This window comes from Triturus cristatus, chromosome 4_1 (assembly GCF_964204655.1).
Source record: "Triturus cristatus chromosome 4_1, aTriCri1.1, whole genome shotgun sequence".
Lineage (NCBI taxonomy): Eukaryota > Metazoa > Chordata > Amphibia > Caudata > Salamandridae > Triturus > Triturus cristatus.
Window position 1 is genome coordinate 436,052,905 of NC_140585.1, and position 24,905 is coordinate 436,077,809.

Genomic DNA, 24,905 nt, shown 5'->3' on the forward strand with positions numbered 1-24,905 from the left:
CTATTCCAATTAACTTCCAGCCCCTGAAGCCCATGAGCCCCTTAACTTCAGCCAAGTGATCCCCCACCCACAGAGGGGTCCTGCCTGTCAATGTGCCAGTCCACCCCAGAAATGGATTCGCTTTCCGCCAGCAGTGGAGGACCACCCCCGTGTGCGAGGGCAGATCCCCTCGCAACCGCCGTGAGTAGAGGAGTGACTCACAAACACCTCCCGGCATAGCATACCTGTCCACCCGATAGGCAGGTTCCGAACCCGGCGCATAGACCCAGTCATTGATTACTTGCAGTTGAGAAGCCCAGTAATACAGCTGGACGCCTGGGATGGCCAGCCCCCCGTCATACACCCCTCTCGTGAGTTTTCGCAGCGCTATCCTCTGGCTTCTCCCCCCACAACCGTGTACGTACAGACTGCGATATGCGCCGAAACACCCCGCTCGGGACTGGGTACGGTGTATTCTGCAAGATGTATAGCAGCCGCGGCAGAGCCATCATCTTGAACAGCGCAGCACGCCCAACCAGGGAGAGGGGCAAGGACATCCAGTGGGACACATCAGTCGCCAGCCTCGCCAACTGGGTTTCAAGATTTTTGTTAAAGAACTCTGCCCTGTCCCTGGTGACATACACCCCCAAACATTTGAATCCGTCTGTCATTATCGATGCCGCGCAACCCCTCTGGATCCGTGGTGGCGGACCCGAGAGGGGATAAATGAGGGATTTGGTCCAGTTAATCGTGAAGCCAGAGTAGCTCCCAAACAACTCAGAGGTGAAGCGCCTGCGCAATTGAATGATACGGTCGAGTCATATAGAGAACGATCTCATCTGCGTATAACGATATACGCTCTTCCCATACGTCATTGAGCGCCAGGCCCCAGAAGGACCTGTCCAGCCTGATCCAGTGCACCAGGGGCTCGAGAGCCAGGGCAAAAAGAAGCGGGGACAGGGGACACCCCTGCCTGGTTCCCCTGCGCAGGGGGAATGGTCGAGACATCGCTCCGTTTACCCTGACTCGTGCCAACGGCTGTTCATACAACAGTCGCACCCAACTACAGAAAACCGGGCCGAAACCCAGCCTCTGAAGAACCTTGAATAAATATGGCCACTCGATACTATCAAAGGCCATAGATGCGTCTAGTGCCATTAGGGCCGTTTGATCTGACTAGGAGACAAGGAAACCCTACTTGCGTGGAGCCTGGGTACTTATTGTTACAAGGAAACTGTGGCTCATGTGGAATAATAATTAATAATATGATATACGACACAAAATATTGATCAAAAAGAAAAAAGGGGTTAAATGTGGCGTCAGAAAGAAAAGTTTAGCTATACACATTAGAATTTTGGTGGAAAACTTTTGTTCTTTATATTCATAATGAAAGTTTTTTTGAAAAATGAACACAATATCACAATACACAAAACATCAATCTTAATACATGATTATAAAAAAGTGTCCCAGTGAAAAAAGTAATATCAACCTAAACAAAAAAGAGTGACATAAAGTGCAACATAAAAAAGGTTTCAATTGTCGATTACAAAGGCGATCATAAAAAATGAAAGAATATGATTGTCAACACTTAATCATCGTAAGTGTCAAAGAATGATTCGCCTTTCTCGTCAACGGCGTTTCGACCCTGTTCTAGATAAAGGGTCTCGTCAGGACAGTTTAATATAGGGACACCTAAAAAATAAAAATGAAAAATATCGTCAGGGTAAAGTGCTCGTTCGAGGCATATGAGCTGCAGATTGTACACTTAGCATAGATCGCCATCTGGTGTTGGGCCCGGATGTTTGCAGTTTGTTTTTCTTCTTGGACAGTCTTTGGAAGTCACGAGTTTGGTGACTCCTCCTTCGGTCCGTACTGCGCATGGGCTTCGGCTCCATCCTCAGATTGTTTTTTTCCGCCATCGGGCTCGGATGTGATACTTCGTGCTCCGGCTTTCTAACTTCTACGGTTCCAGCCTCGACGGAAAATCCTCGCATCTTCGAGTTTCTTCATCATCATCTTCATCTCTCGAAGCGGCACTTTTCTCCATCCCGTACATCGGCACCGGCCTTCGGGCCCTCCTCGACTCCGGTCCCGGCCGATGGAAAGGACTCCATTCAAAAAGTGCCCAAAATGTGGGTCTAAATTTCCCCACACCGACCTCCATCAGGTGTGTAATCTTTGCCTCTCTCCAGAACACGAGGCCAGAGACTGCCCCGCCTGTAAGTCTTTTCGATCGAAGAAAACCATCCGGGATCGAAAAGCTCGACGCACCATGGCGCACTCATCGTCTGCAGCTCCACCGGACATCTTCGGAGACGGCGCCGAAGCTTCGGGGCAAACACACACCGAGCAGGAAGAAGACGTCGTCAGCGCTTCCGAAGCCGACGACTCCGACGTGGAGGACATCACACCGGCGCAGCGGGCCGTGAGTACTGTGCCCCCTCCCACCCCCGCGCCCAAAACCAAAGAGACTCAGGTTACTCCCTCGCCTGCCGGCCTGGGCAAAACCAAGACCAAAGCTTCGATCACCCCACCTTCGGGCTCGGTGTCGAAGCATCCAAAGTCTCACGGCAGCTCGGGATCGAGCCAGCCGACGCCCGGTGCCGAAAAACAGCATCCGGCACCGAAGAAAACAATATCCAGCTCGACTCCGAAGCCACCGGTGCCGAAGCCTGGACTCTCGGTGCCGACCAAACACAAACATAAATCTGTCGGCACCGACGCTCCGACGCCGAAAACTCCTTCGACGCCGAAAAAACAGGAGGCCCCAAAAAAGCATGGCGCACACAAACCATCGAAGCCCTCGGCTCCGAAATCACCGGTGCCGACGGACGATTCGACGCCACTGGCTCTGTTTACACCAGACCCTCTACAAAAGACTCTGTCCAAAGATCCAAAGACTGGACTATTGACTTTAATTATCAAGAAAAGACGCCTTGATACTCCGGCTCCTCCTCCACCACCCAAAAGAAAGGACTCTGCTACTTCACCCCTCAGAGTGCCCTTCCCACTACCGCCTCCCCTACCTCCTCCACCACCTCCACCCCCTCCCCCTCCCAGGTCTCCGCCACCTCCACCTCACTACGATCCGGCCCCATCCCCAGATCCGGATGACGGGGACCCGGACAATTACCCGGCGGACGCCCCAATGGATCCCACTCCACCAGGGACCCCAGACCCATGGGAGGATTACAATAACCCTGATATACCAGACATACCTCAGGACGACCTATACCCATCCAGGCCGTCTCCTCCAGAGGACTCCTTAGGGTTTCATCATTTAGTGCAGAGAGCAGCACACTACCATGGGGTGGACATGCACAGTGAACCAGTGGAAGAAGACTTCCTACTGGATACATTTGACATACAAGACAAATCCACTTCCATTTTACCCATGCTTAAGGGTGTCACCAAGCACGCTACAGAGGTGTTCAAAGACCCTGTCAGGGCCAGAGTACTGAACCCTAGAATAGAGAAGAAGTACAAAGCGGCACCCACAGACCCTGCATACATTAAGGGCCCTGCTCCCCTAGATTCCCTAGTTGTCTCCACAGCTAGAAAGCGGGCTAACTCCCAATCCTCAGGAGAAGCCCCACCGCCAGACAAGGAATCTAAACTTCTGGACGCGTCTGGTAAACGCACCGCCTCCCAAGCTGCAAACATGTGGCGCATTGCAAACACACAAGCACTGCTTGCGCGATATGACAGAGCACACTATGACGAACTAGAGGCTCTTATGCAGCACCTTCCAGAAAAACACAAGCGCAAGGCTCATGACCTAATACAGGAGGGTAAACTAATTACAAACACCTCCATTAAGTGTGCCCTCGATGCAGCCGACACTGCTTCTAGAGCCATAAATACAAGTGTCCTGCTTCGTCGCCATGCCTGGCTCAGGATCTCAGGGTTCAAACCTGAAGTCCAGGCGTCCATACTCAATCACCCCTTTGACCAGCAAACTCTCTTTGGGCCAAAGGTAGACGAAGCGTTGGAAAAGATGAAAAAGGACACAGACACAGCAAAGTCCATGGGGGCACTCCAAACACAAGCCTCTAAACATTCCTTTCGACGCTCGTCCTTTCGTGGCACAGGCAGAGGCTCCTCCACCGATAACGCCTCTACCTCCTACAAGTCCCCTCCTCAAAATACCTTTTCAAAGGGCAATCAAAGGGGCGGTTACAGAGGCAACAACAATAAGGGCAGGGGCAAAACCAACAACACCCGTTCTGCCACCCCACCCGCACAATGACTCCCCTCCGCTCCCCCCAGACCATCCCACTCCGGTCGGGGGCAGACTACAAGACTTTATCCACACATGGGAGTCCATAACATCGGACAAATGGGTGACCCAAATCATTCGGTCAGGGTACTGTCTCGAACTAACATCTACCCCACCCAATATCCCACCAAGACACCGTCCAATGTCTCAAGAACATTCCACACTGCTCAAACAAGAGGTACTCTCACTCCTCCAAAAACACGCTATAGAGCAGGTCCCCGTCAATCAACAAAATCTAGGGGTCTACTCCCTATATTTCTTAATACCAAAGAAAGACGGGACCCTCAGACCCATTCTCGACCTCCGGCCTCTAAATGCCTACATACATTCAGACCATTTTCACATGGTCACCCTACAGCAAGTCCTCCCACTCCTCTGCCAGGGAGACTTCCTCACAACCTTGGATCTGAAAGACGCGTACTTTCACATCCCAATACACCCCTCTCACAGAAAATACCTCAGGTTCGTGGTGGACGGGCAACATTACCAATTCACGGTTCTCCCCTTCGGGGTCACCACCGCACCACGGGTGTTTACCAAATGCCTAGCAGTAGTAGCAGCACACCTCAGACGTCAACATATTCACGTCTTCCCTTACCTAGACGACTGGCTGATAAAAGCCGCGTCCTACAACCAATGTGTGCAACATACAAACAGCACCATCCAACTGCTCCACCAGCTAGGCTTCACGGTGAACTACCAAAAGTCCCACCTCATACCATCTCACACAAAGCAATATCTCGGGGCCACTATAGACACCTCCAAAGGTATTGCCTATCCAAACTCAGCCAGAATCACAAGCATTCAAGCCTTACGCAAAACATTCCTTCCTCAACACTCTCTTCCAGCAAGAGTGTTTATGAAGCTTATAGGAATGATGGCGTCTTGCATCTTCATAGTGCCCCATGCAAGACTCCACATGCGTCCACTTCAAGAGTGCCTAGCACAACAGTGGAACCAGGCCCAGGGGCAGCTGACGGATCTGGTGTTGGTGGACGGCCGCACACATCACTCTCTGCAGTGGTGGAACACCACAAACCTTTCCAAAGGGCGGCCGTTCCTGGACCCGGTTCCTCAGGTGACTCTAACAGCGGACGCATCGCTCTCCGGCTGGGGAGCGCACCTTCTACACCTCACCATGCAAGGTCTATGGACGCCACAGCAAAAATCGCTCCACATGAACCATCTGGAGCTCTTGGCGATCTTTCTAGCCCTAAAATCTTTCCAAAAACAGATTTCGGGCAAAGCAGTCCTCATTCGCACAGACAATATGACTGCAATGTATTATATCCAAAAACAGGGGGGGACACACTCTCCCCAGCTCTCCCGCTTAGCCCAGAGCATATGGAGATGGGCAATTCCTCAAAACATCTTTCTCCTGGCACAGCACGTTCCAGGCGTACAAAACACCATGGCAGATCTGCTCAGCAGACAAACGCAACAACTACACGAATGGGAACTGCATCCACAAGTTCTTCACCCATTCTTCCAACAGTGGGGGCATCCCCAGATAGACCTCTTCGCCACCCACGAAAACAAAAAATGCCCAAGCTTCGCCGCCAGATACCCACACCCATTGTCCAAGGGCAATGTGATATGGATGAACTGGTCAGGCAGATTTGCATACGCCTTTCCACCTCTCCCACTAATTCCATTAGTGGTCAGGAAGCTACAACAGCACTCTCACACTCATTCTGGTAGCTCCGACGTGGGCCAGGCAGCCGTGGTACACCACGCTACTACAACTGTCAGTGGTACCACATCAAAAACTGCATCTATCCCCATACCTCCTAACCCAGAACCATGGAGAAATCAGGCACCCGGACCCAGCTCAGCTCAACCTGGCGATCTGGCTCCTGAAATCCTAGAATTCGGATACCTTAACCTTCCCCCTGATTGCATGAACATTATCATGGAAGCCAGACGTCCTACCACTAGAGCATGCTATGCCGCAAAGTGGAAAAGATTTGTAATTTACTGCCGTAACAATACAATCAACCCTCTAGATGCATCCATACAGCACATCATATGCTATCTGCTCCATCTTCACAGGTGTAACCTGGCATATTCATCCATACGCCTACACCTAGCAGCGATCGCTGCTTATCTACAGAACAGACAGCATTTATCACTCTTCAGAGTGCCCGCTATTAAAGCCTTCATGGAAGGCCTTAAACGCGTAATTCCTCCCAGGGCACCACCTTCCCCTGTATGGAATCTAAATTTAGTTCTTACACGACTAATGGGTCCGCCCTTCGAACCAATGCACAAATGTGAGCTACAGTTTCTCACCTGGAAAACAGCTTTCCTTGTAGCTATCACTTCCCTTAGAAGGGTTGGTGAAATACAAGCGTTCACCATACAGGAACCCTACATACAAATGCATCACAGCAAGGTCATACTTCGCACAAATCCGAAGTTTCTGCCCAAAGTCATTTCCCCCTTCCACCTCAATCAATCAGTGGAATTACCTATCTTCTTTTCGCAACCCCAATCTGTTGCAGAAAGGGCCTTACACACACTTGATGTGAAAAGGGCGTTGCTATACTACATACAAAGAACGCAACCCTTCAGGAAGACTAAACAATTGTTCGTTTCCTTCTCTCCACCACATAAAGGCAACCCCATTTCTAAATCAGGGATAGCTAGGTGGATTGTAAAATGCATACAAATTTGCTATCAAAAGGCAAAGAGAACATTATCTGTTCCTCCTAAAGCCCACTCTACAAGAAAGTTAGGGGCTTCTATGGCTTTTCTAGGGAATATACCCTTAGATGACATCTGCAAAGCAGCCACATGGTCTACACCGCACACCTTCACAAAACACTACTGTGTAGATGTGCATTCCAAGCAGCAAGCTAGGGTGGGCCAGGCTGTACTAAAGACACTTTTTCAAACAGCTGCAACGGATACCGGTGGTCGCCGCTAAGGTTGGGTACTGCTATATAATCTATGCTAAGTGTACAATCTGCAGCTCATATGCCTCGAACGGAATATGCTACTTACCAGTATGCATCTGTTCTTGGCATGTAGAGCTGCAGAGTTGTACACGCCCACCCGCCTCCCCGGCTACCTGTATCCGTTCCAGTACATCTTATTTAGATACAACACATGGGTTTCTCACTGTTATTACTACGCTCCATCATTTCCCTGTTGGCGAAAAACAATCTGAGGATGGAGCCGAAGCCCATGCGCAGTACGGACCGAAGGAGGAGTCACCAAACTCGTGACTTCCAAAGACTGTCCAAGAAGAAAAACAAACTGCAAACATCCGGGCCCAACACCAGATGGCGATCTATGCTAAGTGTACAACTCTGCAGCTCTACATGCCAAGAACAGATGCATACTGGTAAGTAGCATATTCCTTTTTTTCAAAAAATGGTAATGGAGCATTAATGTTTAATCTCTCTACCTGGTCGTCAAGGATATTGCCTAACAGATATAGGTGGTGTCACCGTGTTCAATGTGAAACAAAACTACTCAAAGGGGCCCGGAGGGTACTATAAATATAAGGATAGAAAAATTATTAGTACTGAGGAATGGACTATAAGGGTACACGTTAGTAACAGTGCACACACTTATCACTTACCCCTGTGAGGAGAAACTCACGAGGAAACAAATGCCCAATCGTTGCTTATCCTATGTTTGTTGAATGATAGGGAAAGCTTAGCGTGAAAATCAATTTGTTGGCGGGAAGCTGAAGGACGGAACACACATACTCGAACTGCGTAATAGCTGTCGCTTTTATCGAGGAGTTCAATAGGCAGTAACAGAATGTAAAAAAAGGGGAAAGGGAGAGCACCTTATGTAAAAGGTTGTCCTAATATCCATTGAAAACAATTAATAAGGATAAAGGAAACCATCCATACCTCTCTCGAAATCTTCCGGGTGTATAAGTCTACCGCATTACGCTACAACAGGAGAACAGCGTTCAATCTGTTTGGTACGATCACAGTGATTGGTGGAGGAACGGCAATATTTAAACATGGTTGGATCTAGGGTAGCAAATCAGAATACCGCGTTTACAATGAAGAAACGGAAGGGAAAATCCCGTGTTGCTAGGCAACTAGGACAACTCCCGCCTTGCTGCAGTCCCCGCCGGCCTCACTCCTTATCTGGCCACAGAGTCAAAGGACCAACCCGGACGCCTCTACCTGGTTGTCCTTGGCGCAGCTATTGCTGCACACTTCTGGCCCCAACCGCGCCGGCAAGCCCTCATCTCTCGGCCGGCAGCCACCACCAGGACTGCCGAGATCACAGCTCTACGGGGCTCTCCGCAGGACGCGCCGAAGCTCACTGGCGCTGCGCCTCTAACGCCCGCATCCGCCCGCACCACCGCGGGTCACTGTGTCTGCTGCCGGCTTCACGGCGGCGGGCGCCATTTTCCTGTCTGTTGCCGCCTCGGCCAAGGGGGTGCGCACGATCGCCCGTCACCGCTCGCCTGCCACTGCCAGCCTCAGCCCTCGATGAGCGCCCACGCTCCCGCGCCACTGGAGTCAAAGGCCGCAGTCTCACTCCACGGCTGCCCAGCGGGAACTTGGTCACCATCAACCCTGCTCACTTCAAGACAGCGGGCGCCATTTTCTCGCCACAGGACGCTTCGTCCAGGCCGCAGCACTCTCACCGCCAGGCGTTGATGAGCCACTCAAAGCAGCGCGGATCACTGCCTGTCGCTCCTCGCAGACTTAGCGTGCAGGTAAGTAACCTTTGGTCATCGGATAATGCCGGATTTGGGGTGTAATGCAACGCAGCTCTTTCAGTGTGCGGCCATCTTCCTTGGCTGCAGGCCACACCCCCCACTGTTTCATTTCTGTAGGCCACATTTGTAATAAAAGTAGTTGTTTATTATGAATTTATCCGTACGCTTCATTGCTTGTCAGTAATCATTACTTTTCATTTTAGGATTTTCTTAAAGCTTGCCAAGAACAAATTGAATCAGTTCTCCTAAACAACCTAAGACAACAGCAACAACAACAAAACAATCCATCTAAGACAGTGGAAGAACTGGACCAGGCCAGCACACCGACGGATGTTAGGGACATCAACTTGTGAGGATTCTAGCACAAAATCGTCCTCTTTATTTTTTAATGAAATCTTTTTTATCTGCTCGCACATAGAACCTATTTAAAGCTATTTTAGGATAAAATCTGAGTTATTAAATGCATTTGGTGTCTGATGTTCTACAGAAGGGAATCCCACAATATGTTTATTGCAGTCTGTATGCTTTTACGGCATTCACTCTTACTGATCTGTATACTCAAGCTAGCTAGATAAATGTAAACATATTTTGTGGGATTACCTTAGTTTTGTGTAATGTTATGCATGTACCCATTTTTAATTTAAGAAAGTGATTTGGGTGCTCTCATGTGTTGAATGCAAAGAAATAGAGGAACGATCTGAGAGGGTAATAGAGAATAAGGACTCCTATTGAACCAGTTGGGATGTGGATGCGACATGTTCTCTATTTACCTCTTAGTTTGTTAGTTAGTGATTCTTGTTGGATCTTATAAAATAGGTTGTTTACTTGTGTGCTGTCAGTGGTAGCTGCTACCTAAGAATTGATTTTCTTAATTGTTGGCAGTCTGAAATGTGCTTTTTTCACTCCTACATGTCAATATTGGTTCATTATAAATAATGCAGTACAATTGGCAAAATGGTATTCCTTCATATCCAGGTGTGGACTGACCCATCCTACGGAAAGTATGTTCCACATTTGGGGTAAAAGCAGTATTCAGCAACGATTCTTCCATGGATGCACATGTTTTTTGTTAGCTACTTCCTTCAAACATAATGTTGATTTGCGACGTGGAAAACTATTACATAAAAAAAGTAGCAACCACTCAGTAGGGTTAGGACTTCAACTCTCCTAATATCACTGCCTGCCACCTTCCTCGTTTCAGATCCCACATTATGGTAACAGACTTCGATTTTAGGTGTATTGAAGACTCATATCGGACCAAGTTCTGTGCGTGTCTAAGGATTTTCTTTTTTTTTTTAACTTCTTCCTCAAGTTTTGTATTCTGCATAATCTCCCGAATTTCTTCTTTATGGAGATCTCCTTGTTCTTGGTTATTGCAGTATTTATGCTAAGGGATCGCTTCAGATGTTAGAGAATGCAACCATTTAAATGTTTTCAAGCTCTTCAAATAATATGTTATGGGTCAAAGAAGTTGAAGGCATGAGGAATGTCTAGGAAGGTATGTGGTAAGGAGATTTCTCCATTTCCTTTGTCCAGTGTGAAATATTAAGATGTTTATGGGATTGGTGAAATTGCCCGATCTCCTACCAGTTCTGTAAATTTTATTAAGAACTGCCCTGTTGAAGAAATGAGTCTGTATTCATTGCAGATCTCCACAGTTTGATGCCAACTGTAAAATCTCTTAAAATATCCTTTTAGTCATCCTTCTCAGTGTCCGATATCCCAGCTTGCATTGAAACTTTCATTTATAACCAACGTCCCTTTGCTGCTTGCCCCAATAGCATATTTGTTCAAATCGTCACTATGAGCCCTACAGTTTGTCAAGAACTGAACGCGTGCTTGTCTGAGTCATGCAAAATGAATTCTGTCACATCTGACGCCTAATCAGTTGATTGTGCCAGTGTTAAATACACTATTCTCTGATTTAATTGGTTGTCAGTATAACCACAATGGGGTGATACTTTTGTATGGTAGATTTAGGATTCAATATTTGTCAGACAAGATCTGGCAATGATATTCTGGCATATTAGATGTGATTATTTCTTTGGAAAAATCATTAAGCATTACATTCTGTGATAAGGTACGTTGCTTTAAGTCCTGAATTGTATGGTTTGATGCATTTTTTGATTTCTCATTGCCCCCTCGGATGAGGGTACCTAAACAATGTCAAACATTTTTTGCTAACAAAAGAAAAACCAGAAATGCTAAAATATGCATAAAATTACTTCTGGGTGGAGCATGTATTATTCCGAAGTGTGGCTGTCTTCATTTGTAAGAATTTGGGAGATACCACAAACTCGTAAACGTACCAAAGTGATAGAAAGTAGGTAATCCAAAAACAAATTATGCCAATCCACATGAGTATAACTGTGCGATTAATCCTGCCCATGACCTATGCATGCCTGTCTTTTAGAAGAAAAAATAGTTATGGCTGATAGCTGGCCTCTGTTAAGCCTCAGCATTGCAAAAGAAGTATTGTTTAGTTTTTTTGTATTCTTCCCTCTCCCCAGTAGCTGGCTGTGATGGCATAGATGATTCACATTGTGCCTTAGCAACAGCCTTTCTTTCGGCTTGTATCAATTTTGTTCTGTTATTATGTCTAACTCCTGTTAGAGCCACCTTTAGTTGGCATACGTTAGGTGCCAAATTGGCTGTTACATGGTGTTGCACTGTGGTTTGGGGGACGAAAAGCTGTCTGTACTGATTGTACAGCTGTGTAACAGATCTTGCAATCATTACAGTTATGTAAAGGTCCATTTCTCAGACCTTAATAAATGAGGTCAGTTTTTATGGGGTCAGAATAATTTGCACTCGTTACCTGAGCTTGGCACGTGGGAGAGCTAGATTTTACTCTGTCATCATTTGACCAAGTGGATATTGTATATGAAGCCAAGACCGATTCAATGAAATATTGAGACCTAAATGGCCTTATTTTATTATTGTGTTATGAATAAAAGCATAATAATGGTCCAAGTTTGAGGCAACCTGTTCTTCCTTGGATCTGACCCGATTTTTTGTTTTGATGCACAGACCTTTCAACCTTTATAACTTGAAGTTCAAACCTTACTTTCCTCATACCGCATAATCATCAACCCCATTCCCTTTATGCTTCTGAGAAATATGTTCTTTCATAAAGAAAAGGTGGTGCATTTTGCGAAAGTCCTTTATGAATTTGATTGAGGCCAATCAAACATACCTTGCGTTTTCTTAGTGTCCGTCGCTTGCTCGAGAGAAAGTTAACGGTTTTGATGTGAACAATAAACCCTTGGGTTCTACAGTGATCGGACATTTATAGGGTTTTTGTGCCTCTCAGGAGGCAAATATGGTAGAAAATAGTCTTCGCCTTCAAATGCAGTATTTTTAGTTACTGGTTCATTGATTTTATATTCCAAATAAATATAAACAAGGCTTCTTTCACTCTGGGTATACTCATATCAGTGGATCCAAAGAACACCACGAACTACAGTGGTATGACCTCCAAGCAAGATATACAGCAATTATGTGGAACCCTCCATTTGTCATCTGTAAGTTTCAGCTTGCTGCAATACAGGAGCTAGTCAATATATATGTTTAAATGAGGTTTGTGCATCTACTTTCCCTCCCAAGTCTTATTTGCTGGGTAATTTGTTTTTAAAAGTTGAAAATGGGTGACTGAAACGGAAGTAACTTTCATGGTAATTCAAATTCACAAGCTTTCTCCGAATGTAAGATCCCACCGTCACCTGCTGTCATCATTCTGCATGATGTTACTGTTGGATAAATGGAAATTAAGATCAAATGGTGCTTAAAAAAAAAAAAAGTGCCCGAGCAAGAGAATCTCATTGCTATACATGCCTGGTACTTGGCGAGTCTCCTTTTTTAAAATGAACATAATCTATAAAGTTGTTTTATAGTTCCAGACGTTTGTTGTCAGTAATAGTAGTGAGCATATTCCTTGTCCGTTTTTGTGACCTTGATCTGTGCAAAGGAAGTCCACTCATTCAAGTTGAATCTGTTTTTACCTTTAGTGGTGGTCTTTTTACATTATAAATATCTAATATTGGGACCTGATTTTTCTGCACTCTCTGTGAGGATCGTTATTTGACTGACAACTCTATATGCCCTCGTGGACCAAGGTCGACATATACTACGTGAACAAATAATCTGTGGGACTTTTTTGAAGTTGGAGTACTCTAATGATTTGGAGGAGTCCACAATCAAGTTACCAGTTTCAGTTTTCATATATTAATGTCAATTAAAAAGGGTAACCCGGGGCAGATTAGTTTCTGTCAAATACATGTATTATACCAGTTCATATGCTTTGATGTGTTAACTACTTGATTATGGTACAGTCGATGCAGTTCTCAAATCGTGAATTTATATGTACAACCTATAAGACTGCAAGTCCTTTTGGTCTTGTGCGTAATTTGCAATGGTTCTCAAAAGGGTAGTTCAAGTTAATCCACAGTGCCTAGTTTTTAGGGTCTCTTAAGGACAAAGTCATCTGACTAATGCACCACACTGGTGTGAATCTCGAAGAGGGGTAGTACTGTCCCCCAATTAACTCCAAGAAAGTGAACAGCCTTATTTTGACAGTATCTTCTATGGCTACTGTCGTGCTTCATACTCCTGAAGCATGTACTGAAGAGGTACCTCATTCATCTGTATTGTTTAGAATAGGTACTCCTCCATGAGCAGTGAATACATCCGCTCTCACTTATGCTCCCATATTTACTCAGTGTGCAAAAATGAAAATACGGGCATAATTATTTTTGAAGAAGTAAAACTGATGGCTTTATAGGAAGCATGTTGCTGAATGCAATTACCAGTCATGGCTTTTGGTACCTTTTTTTTTTTTTTCTCCAGAGGTCATCCTTACCCATCGCAGATAGCATTCTGGATTTTTGTGTATTGGCTAAGGATTGAGAGATGCAGGACGAAAAACAATTTGGTTTTGGGTGGACTACTTAGTGGTACTTTGGCATGTCCGGTCAGTGTTTGTTGAATGCATGTTTAATTCTAAGCTGTGTGCATTTGGTCTAGAAAGTTGTAAAGCTAAGTAGGATGCCCCTACCATGTCTATCAAAGGATTTTTAGAATCTTCCTCAGTGAGTATTTCGTCGATTAGCAGTGCCTTTTTGTTTAAGATCATTTGTCATCCGTTTGTTAAAATACTGTACATGGCACTTGTATCAAAGCTTCAGATGTTGAGAATTCGCCGATAAAAATAACATTGGTATGCTGTATGTGCAGCACATTTTCTCGGCACTGTCCTTATGAAACTAGTTGTGGGTACTAAAGCGTACAGATACAACCTAAGCATAAAGGGCCAAGGCTTTAAAACAGTCCTAATTTTTTAGATGGGTAGGACCTCTTCTGAAAGTGTATGACAATGTTTTATAGTGTTTAAAGCTCAGATGGCAGAGCGTTGGCTTTCATGTAAGTGGATGTTTTATAATTTGTTACCCACTTAATTGGGAAACTTGGACTTTGAGTCAGTACAACACCCATTTTACTTTTTTTTTAAAAGAGCTGTTCAGTTTCAGAAGAAATTTTCTGAATGGACGGATTCGTATGTCGTTTGTCTGAGTGCAGGTGTGTTTTTAGTTTTTAAAAGTTTTAGTAAGCGAATGGGTGTTCATCAGAGAGTGAGAATAACAGAACTACTGTGCTGCTTTCTGCCAGAAGCTCTTCAGTCTCCGTGTTTAGCTTTTGAAGTCTTTGCAGGCATCACACATACATGAAATTCGTTCCTTTGAGTTAAATACCAGTCGCAATAACTAGAAGATTGGCTACCTGACTGCCAGATTTTCAATAGTTTTACTTTGTGTTTCCAGAGAAAAATTGAAAAGATTTTGATTCAAGTCTATTAAACTGTGCTTCGTGGAAAAAAAATCTACTTCAGAGAAAAGAGTACTTCTAAAAAGTAGACCATAATCAAACTTCAGAATGGACACCCAGTACAGCTATACAAAATTAGTTGCCAAGAAGCATACAAGTTGATTCTTTTAGCAGCTGTTAATTGTGACATGTAGAGCGCTTAATACCGGCAGGTCTCTAAGCGCTGTGAAAAGAGTAGCTACAGTCCCCCCGGGTGAGTGTAACCCCTGACTGAACTGTTATGCCCAAGCATCGGTGAAGAGGAGAGTCTTCAGTTTCTTTCTAAATGACAGGAGGGCTTTTTCGGTGCGAAGATTACATGGCAGCCTATTCCATAGTTGGGGGGGATGAGGACAGAGAAAGCTTGCCCTCCTTTAGTCATGTAGTTCAACCGTGGGCAGGTTAGTTGGTCCCCCGTGGAAGATCTTAGGGTGTAGCCGGGGATGTATTTCCCCATGCGCTCTTTGATGTATCTTGGGGCCTGTCCATGCAGGGCCTTGTGGGCAATACAAAGGCCCTTGAATCTGGTCCTCTGTTTGATGGGGAGCTAGTGGAGTTTTTGCAGCAGAGGAGAGAAGCCCATGTGCTTCTGGGGAGCTTAAAAATCAACCAGGCAGCGTAATTCATCACCACTTAAAGTTTGCCTAGCAGCTTGTCCGATAACCTAAAGTGAGTTACTATAATCTAAGCGTGAGATGAACAAGGCTGTCACCTAAGTTCGCATGGTGGGGAATGAGAGGTGGGGTGATAGTTTCCTCAATTGCCTTAACAGGCCCACACAAGTCCCGAACACGGTTGATGCTTGGTTGGCCAGTGAGAGATTGGCATCTATTTTAATACCCAGACTTTTTACCACCGGTGCTGGAGACGTAGTGTCTCCCAGCTGTTGTGGCGAGAATTGGTTGGTCCATGGGTTGTTGTCCGTAGTGATGGCAAATACCTCCGTTTTGTCTGGGTTAACCTTAAGTGAATTGGCTGTCATCCAATTTACCACATATCTCAGGGTGTCTTGCACAGGTGCATGGGCTTGAGGGGTGTTGTCAATTTGTAAAATGATTTGTGTGTCGTCAGCGTAATTAAACACCTGGCAGTCCATCCGGGCCAAGTCCCTCACCGGCGGTCTGAGATAGCTTGAAAAATAAAATCGGGTAAGTTTGCGTGTGGCACCGGGCTTGGCTTTGAAAATGCAGATGGTAATGATGCAATGGGGCTTCTGAATTTATTGCTCAGTGTTCTGGGAACCGGCCACACCAAACAAAGTCAATATTTATTCAAACTTGTAAAACCATGAAATAACCAGTGCTATTATGCTACCATTTTGCTAATTGGACTGCATCACTCACCAGACTCTTAAAATGTGTTTCATTCAGACATTTGTGGTGATGTTCTTTTGGAACGTTTAACTGTCTCTTCCTTGTCAATATCCAAAGTTATGTCTGATAAAACACAAACCAAAACAGTTATCTGGTATGATGAACCAAGTATCGCTCTTAAGCTTCCCAATACCAATGTCACTGTTTTTATTATTCCTCGATGAGCCGCTTTATTATAAACCATTTTATTCATATAGCACTTTTACAAAATTTCTTATGTGATAAACAGACTGGGTTGGAACAGCTGTGGTGAGCAAAAATGTAGATCTATGTTTTGCCGAATTTTGTAAACTTTGTTGTCCTTCCGTCGTGAAGAAATTACAGGTCTCCATTCTTTGAACCTTACACTGCCTGAAGTGGGACTCTTGGGAAGTAAAACATTACACATTAACTAGGTGCATAATTAAACCATTCATACATTACCTCCCTTATGTGTTTTGAAATCAAGTCACTAGTCCCAACTGCTCCATCAGCTCCCATCTTGTTGGTTGTTCTCTGTTATCTTATGACTGGCGGTCCATTTTTTTGTTTAATACTGAAGAACTATATTGGTGGATAACTTGTGCCTATTTACTGTAATGATGTATTAATGTAGACATCTTGGGCAGGGAAGCCTAATCCTATTACTTTAAACATTGTAGGACCTTTAGTAGGTAACTGGATTAAAAAACCGCTGTGAAAAATATTCATGGTAATGTTTTCTCCAGTCTGCATTCTCAACTAAATCTCTAGGTTTGGAATTTGATGTTCACTTTTATTATAGAAGTTCAACTTTACAGACACCACTATGCCCATTTCCATAAACCTTTTTCAGGAGACTCCCTTAGCAAAATCACTCTTATTATGTATAAATGTAAGCCCATTCATCAAGCACTTCCAACAAACCGATTATAACAGAGATGAACATGACCCTAGTGAAAGGTGGGCTGTAGCAGTTAAACATACCTCCTCTTCCTATGGTTTACACAGGGAGGATTCCCATCATCGAATCCTGGAAGCATGTGAGAAGTTGACAATTGCTAAATAAAACTTCTTATATCAGACTTTGGTAACAGTATGCAGAAAGACCTTGAATTCCAGCAAGGAAGCAAGGCCTTTCTGTCTGCAAAAATAAGATGCTTCATTCACATCTATTTCTTTTACAGAAATTGGAGGCAATGTTATTTATATGAACATTTTGTTAAATGGATTCTTTCTAGAAGAAGTAAAAAGATGCTGGCCTGAAGGAAAAACAAAAACTGTACGCTGCCGACATTATCACCCTAAACTAAAACCTGCACGCAAACCTTTACTGAGGTATGCAGTAGAAATCCAGCCTATCTACTCTGTGTACTCCCTTTTTGTGTCTACACAGCTCTCAGCACTGCCCCGAACGTTCAGGACTTGGATTGCTACGTACCACAGCCATGAGGTCTTCAAATCTCCCACACAGAATGCGTAATTAAGAAGTCATTAATTTATTTTCATATAATTATTTTTGTTGCAATTAAACTGAATGCTGCTCATGTTAGCCTTACCTAGTGAACAGTTTTCTTCAAATTTTAACATCGTATTGACTTTCCTACCTGCTATATAATACCCGCTATATAATGTTTCTTCCTTTGTTCTCATTGAGGTTGTTTCTGAGGACAAAGTATATTAGATTCATTTTAAAATAAGGGACCCTCTCTGAAGTTGTTGGAATTTCTGGTATTGGAATTTCTCCTTTACATTACTTTTTTTAATGATGGTGAACCAGACGGTTTGAAACTGTGATTTTAAAACTAGTGTACAATTTTCATTCAGATGGGTGCTCTCACACAGCTTTGTTTCCGTTCTACATGACATCTTTCAACACTGCACCATATAAATCGTATGGCTGTTTTATGACACAAGCACAGTAAACTTCATACATATGACCGCAATAAAACAAATTCTGAGTACGACAAAAGCACCTTGTGTAGTGCTAAAAAACATAATTTTTAAAGACTTCTAATACATGTTCATATTTGATTCCTAAAACAGGGATACTGGATAGCATTCCAGCTTGCCCAAGACAGATACCCCTACCAAGTTTAGTAAAACTCTGGTTTTAGACCAGTGGGCGAGCAGCTGAGCTCAAACATATATTGGAGGAATAATGCTTTATAAATATTTAAGATAAGCAGGATCCGTGCCCTCTGTGCCTTGGGGGCGTTGCACCACTTCAAATTTTATTTGAGCCTTCACAGGATGCTAGTGAATAAAGGAAGTTTGGCAAAAATTACAATTCAGGCTTTTTAATGAGCAAATCAGCTGTACTAATAGCTATGTAATTCCCTGCAGTCCATTCGAAGCTGGGCATCACCGGCTGGGACGCTTCTCAATGTTTAGGATGGATAGGATATTTGACTGGATGAAAAATGATCAAAGAAGCAAGTCTGAGAATGTGTATATTGGAAAGCTGGAAGTGAAGTCATAACCACCTCCAAATATTTTCAGCTAGTTGACCGATCTTATTCCATTCCATCGTTCAAAGCTCTTACTGCCCTTGAAGACCGTTATGTCTCCTACTCTTTCCAAAGCAAACCTGGTCTGTTCTGCCAGAAGCACTAACTTTTTTGACAGAGTTCAGAATTCACATGCTTACAAATATTTCATCATTCACCAGTCAGTCCATTGCTCTACTCAGCAGTGTAGAAATGCTTATAGTACAAAGGTGTTTTAGCCTAATTACTTCATTGTTTGTGTCTTTACTGTAGCCATACCTCTTTTGTATTCTAGCTTAGTTTAACTGTTTCTCAGGATGAGTTTTAATTCCCAGAATGAGTTTGATTTTGTAAATTAAAATCGTGGTAGTTTAGATTTACACCCTTCATAATGTGTAAGAAGGATTCTTAAACTGCCTTACCAAGCTTGCCTAAACATGCATGGCCCTATTTGTGTGTATTCTCTGTAGAATTTCAACGTAAATCTTGTTCGACTAGACATCTGAATATATTTATTTCTTAATTTCCCTAGCTACAGTACAAAATAATACCAGATAGTACTTTAAAGCCTACTGAGTAATTATGACACTCCCTAATGCCATAAACATGTAAGGTAAATGTTTATTGTGCATAGCTACTTAAAATTGTTACAGTGGGATAGGTTGTGATTAAACAAAATGTATTAATTAATTTCTCACCATAGTTTTCATTTCTTCATTTAACAAAATTGGCACAGTACATTTACACATCACAAAAAAGTAACACGTGTGCAGCTGTATTAGGATGTGATTGACTCCTTAACTATAGATGCTAATAAAATGTGCTGGTCAATTCACTTCTATCACCTACTGAATCAGATCGTACATTAACAATGTGTTTACATTTTCCTAATCTGAGGTTCACGTTAGTAGCCTTATAGTCTTTAGGAGCCTTTAAGGCAGTAACCTCTCACCATTTGTAATCAAACTGATTCGATCTGAATACTTTAAAGTGCTTACACCTTGGCGGGTTTGTGCCACACATCTGGGCAGCAATAAGACCATCCGCAGTAGACTTAAAGACTCTTCATCCCAGAGGTGTTGAAAACTACAATATAGATGAAGTAGAGCCTCCTTTGAAACCACACTGCCTGCAACAAGTTCAACTAAAGACTTGATTTCTTCCAAGGATCTGTGAACTCTACCATTGGAAGTAGAACTGTTAATTGTCTATTGATTAGTGAAGGTAAACTAACTTATTGGAGCACAGCCTGTAATCGGCAATAACGTCTAGAGCCAATTCTACCATGAAGGCATCCCCTTCAAGTTCATCTGATTTTTATTTTCATTCCATATCCTCTTTGGGACACAGTTTAACTTTGTCAAATGCACAATTGAGAGTTGCAGTATTTTAGCCTGGTCATTGTGATCTATTGTTCAAAGATCAGTCTTATCTGTGCTCATCCTTTCAGCAAACTGGATTTTCCCTTTTAAAGTTTGCCCATGTATACTACTGTTCTTCCTATTCATTACATTTATTAGTGTTCCTCTCCCACCCTGCTTTTACTCTTGAGAAAAAATCGGTTCACATCAAACACAGTACTCCAATTCCATCAGCTTTTACTACCATCTAAGGGAGAGAGAGAGAAAAGACACCATTCATCCATAGCCTCTCCACCCATCGAAACTTCACCAACCTTCCCTTCTTGCCCATGGAATTAGTATCAATCTGGGACTCTCATCATAGACTAAATGGACTCCCTAAAATGTAAAGACCCATGTACAGCCGTAAAAATGTTGCTAATGATACTGCCTTTAAAGTAATGTAAAGTAAGCTCTGTGAAGTGAGTACTGTAGACGGTACAGGAGTGTTTGTTTACCACCCTTAAGTAGAAGAGGTGCCCCTTTACCACACAAAGCTAAGACTTTCCCATTTGCATTCTGTTTCCATCATTGATATCTAGCCAGAGAAGTGCATGGCGTCAGTGGAAAAGTTGTGTGGCTTCAGTCACAAAGATTAAAACCATGCAGAACTTTATCATGTGCACCCATATGCATGACCCTGGCTGACTGGTTCTGCAGCACCGCACAAAACCTTAGAGGGGAGAGGAAGATGAAGAAAACCTAGACGCTGGATACGAGTCTAAGGTTGCAAAAGGTATAGAACTATGTAATAGGAGCCTCCGGTGTTCTCTTTTTCAGACAGAATGCAACAGCCGTATCCCAAAGTACCTCTCAGTAGTTTGTAAACTTTAGCAATATCTAATTGTGTATGGCTCAGATTTGCAAAAAGCGGGTCCATTATGTTGCTGAAATGACACAGAATTGTCAACACACATTCAGTAAATCCCTGCATCTGGCAGCTTTTACTAGGATACTAGATGGGCACATTCCTATTTTTTTCCTTGCCTTTTTATGGAGTTATTGAAGTGTAGGTTTGAATAGATGCACCTGCAAACACCTGGAGAAGAGGGAGGTATGAAAGGCTCTATTTTCAAGTGAACTTTGATCAGTAAAGTGGTCTGTGTTCTTCAGTGATTTATCATTACCCTTTGTGGCTAGGAAGCACTTTTTTAGGCAGACTTAGGCAATTTAGAATATACAAATTCCTACTTACTCAATGGAAAAGAAGGTATTACACCAGTTGGATGCCGATAGCCCATTAGGATCCTTCTTTGAAGAGTAAGGCGCATCAAGAGTCCCAGAGGATATTGTTTTATAATCAAATACTTGCTTGTTACATTCGGCTGCGTGTCCTACACTCTGGACATTAAAAAGTTTGTGAATTCTGGGGATCAAACAGTATCTTCAAAAGTTGCCATCTCCTAAGTACAGCAGTAGATACATTTTGGCCAAACGTAACATTTTAATTCTTGAGGGCTCCCACCTCAGGCAGTTGAGGATGTGAAGAGCGCGCCTGTATGCTTCACAGTGCTTGTGGATGCCTACTTACAGGTAAGTAACCTAATTGAATTGTGGTGTAGCTGAAGATATTAATGTTATCTAGGATGTCATTCCTGTCTCAACATTCCAGACTAAGTGTCTGAAAAAGTGTATGTACTGTTTGATGTTGCAAAAAGAGCTCAATACCATCCAGCTTACACAGTGATAATGGTAAACTTCAAAGATGGTAATTTTTTACTGATGCAAAAACTGCGTTTCTAAGGTAAAGGGCCCAATAATTATTTTTATTGCACAGTTCTTTTAATAGTTGGCGTACTGAAACTTGTTAGTTTCAAGTCTCATTTATTTGAGTCAAAAAAGGAGATGCACTTCAGACAGAACATGCTACTTGAAGAAAATACAAAAATACATTTTATGGACAAAGAATGCCAAGTTTGGCCAGAAAATGTAGAAAATTGATTCACTTATGTTTTTGTATTTTTTTTCGCTGCTAAAAAGCTATGATTTGTTTCATTCTTTCACATTCACAATACCTTGCTGTATTGTCACCTAGTGTGTGCTGCTATTTTTATAAACATTTTATAATATATTATTTTACTGCCTTAAATTTCAGATCCTGAATTAGATGCTTACATGGAGTTGAATTGAATACATTGATTTACTGGAAATGCCCTTGTATATTCTAATGTTTTTTTTTTCTGATTACATTCTGTCATGATGGTATACTTACCTCAGGTTACTGGACAAATACTTGGTTGCCATTGACACAATACCTCACAACTTACAGTTTCTATGGGGGGGCTCATGTAGTCGTGTGTTAGAAGGAAGTAGTAATAGTATGCGTTTTGTGTGTACATGCCTTCACAAATGCTGCGGAGACTCCCTCTAAGCCTTAATCATTACCCTGGTGGAAAACACGTTTTAAAGTAAATATCCAAAGCAGAAGACTGTTTAGGAAATGTGCCAGCAAAAACATCATAATGAGTGAAAAGGTTCATAAACCCCGCAGACATGCTTTACAGCATTTGCACATACTTTGATATGCCACCACATAATGTGGTAGATACATTTGTGTCCCGAAAACTGGACTTTCTGACATGTTCATGTATGAAAGCCGAGAGTAGTTGGTTTGGGTGATGGGCGATCACAGGATTCAGGCCTTAAAAAAAAAAATGCTTTTCAAAATTGATCTAGGAAAATTTGCTGCTGCTTTAATTGTGTGCTGCAGCAAATAATTCCGAGGATAATTTATGTTGCAATATAAAATAGATGATCACATCCATTTTTCTGCAACCTTTAGTAAGTGGTGGGTTGTCGAAACTGTGATTTTCAAAAGCACATTCTTCCCACTTTAAAATATTAAGTTAGTTTTTAGAATCTTTCCTATGAACATTTTTGAAAAGTATTGCCCCATTTGTAATATTAGGAATGTGCCTTATAAGTATATATTATATATTCTGAAATCTAAGCAGCATTGCTTTTCCGGATATTCCTCAAATCAGAGAACCAGCTAGTACTTTTGGTCTTTCGTTTCATGTTTCAGTGTTTATCTAGCCCAGATATTTGAGGTCCTTAAAATTCCTTTATAGTTGCTGGCTTCTAGATTAAATGTAATCCCCCTTTTCTGGTACCCAGCAAATCACCTGGTCACTGGAAGCTTTTCCATTATGTACCTCATTCTCAGTTGCACAAAATCTATACTCCTGCTTTCTTGTTTGCTTTATCGAGTGAGATACCATATCAACCTAATGTTGTTCACTCACAAAGTGCTCTTTAAGTGACGTGGCTATTTGGTCAAAGGAACATGGTGAATATACACATTTAAGTAAAACAAAAGAAAGTAAGATTGTTGTCGTGGTTGGGGCTATTACATTGTAGTTTTGTTTGTTAATTGAATGTTTCCATCTGTTCAATGCTATGGCCCTTTTTAATAAACTATTTTGGATAGTTCTATAGATTGTGACTTGCAGTGTGGTTTAAAGGAATTAGGTTTGAAGTATAGACAATAAACTTACCTTGACCAAAATGTCTTGTTTGTGTGTTTTTTAAACATTGTGAGAAATATTGTAGTTTCATGTGTTTTTGTGCCCAAGCCGTTTACCAAAAGTCCAACAGTTGCTATTTTTTTTGTTAAATATTAATTTATTGGCATTTACAGATGCGTACTACAGTGAACACACAAATGGTTCGTAATAAACACAATAGTTACACACTAATCTGTGAACAATTATTGATCTCAATGATGTGGTGTTAGCGCATGTGGCTGATAAGGAGGTGTTGGTGAGTATGTGCAAGTCATGGCTCCGTCTACCAACCAGAATCACTCGTCAGAAGTTGAGGTGGTTGGCAGACCAAGACGGCAACCACCAGTGGCGAACCTCAAGCTCGAGCAGTGTTTTGATCAGGTGCGTGAGAAACAAGTTAAGCATGATCTGGACTACCTGGGACAACAGGAAGAGTCCAGTAGAAGTAGAATAACACTGTAATACAATCTAGCAGTCTGTGCGCGCCAAGGAGAATGGGAGGGACTGGTCAGCAGCAGTGCAGTGCCTGCTGCCTCTTGTGACAGCAACCGGCCACCCTCAGTGCTTCAGGAAAAAATAGCATTTAGCTTTGGACTTCACATTTGTCCTATAGATTAACATGTACATGGCCAACAGTGTGGACATCTCTCTCTCCCTCTCCCCCCCCCCCGCCCCCCCTCTCTAGTCTTGCGTCATGGCGTCTGCTTCAGCTTCAGTAGCCCGCCAATGGAGCATGACCCTGAGCCAACTATCACCGGTGGCTGGCTATTAAGTGCATGAAAAGAACCATTGCCAGATCAGCAGATTTGAGTAGAGCCGTCTTTGGGCTTGGCTGGTTTCATCTATGTGTCTTATACCACTTGAGAAGATTCTTAGAAACTCTGGAATTCATGCTCACTAATATGAAGATGATACCCAATTCTACCTGAAGATTTCCTGCCTGAATTACTTTCCTAAAAAGTTCATAAAAAACATCCCTGGCCAACAGTGGCTCAGTGTTTTCTTTCCACTGAACTGTAACCTGGCAATTGTGGAGAATACTAACTCTGTGGGATTTGTCATTGACGAGTGCCTTAAGCTTCAGAAACATCTCATCCAGCGTAGACTGCTCTGTAACATAAGGCAGTTCATTCAAGAGTAGAAACTGTAGTGCAGGTGCTAATACTGATTGATCTTGGATGTTATCATTCATTTAATATCTATGAATTCACCCTGGGAAACAAATGATTTGTGTCTTATCATGTTTAGAGAACATGAAGTTGATTTAGAAACTGCGTCGTAAAAGCATGCATAATGTTGGACATAGATTTGTAATGACACTTAACCACAGATGAAACTAATGAGAAGTAAATAAAGGTTCGAG

At 43.0% G+C, this 24,905-nt stretch overlaps 1 protein-coding gene across 2 annotated transcripts in view; it reads left to right on the forward strand.

The window, feature by feature from the left end:
• CCND2 (cyclin D2) overlaps positions 1 to 23,544 on the forward strand; it is a 120,269-nt gene extending 96,725 nt beyond the window's left edge. The window contains exons 5-6 of one of the 2 annotated variants that reach the window (XM_085652580.1): positions 9,161 to 9,306; positions 22,132 to 23,544. In XM_085652580.1, the coding sequence (XP_085508706.1) occupies positions 9,161 to 9,306; positions 22,132 to 22,138 (153 nt within the window). In that variant the 3' untranslated portion in view covers positions 22,139 to 23,544. Of the gene's footprint in view, positions 1 to 9,160; positions 12,594 to 22,131 lie in introns of those variants that run through there. The other variant, XM_085652581.1, reaches the window with a different exon arrangement.
• The last annotated feature ends 1,361 nt before the right edge of the window (positions 23,545 to 24,905 follow it).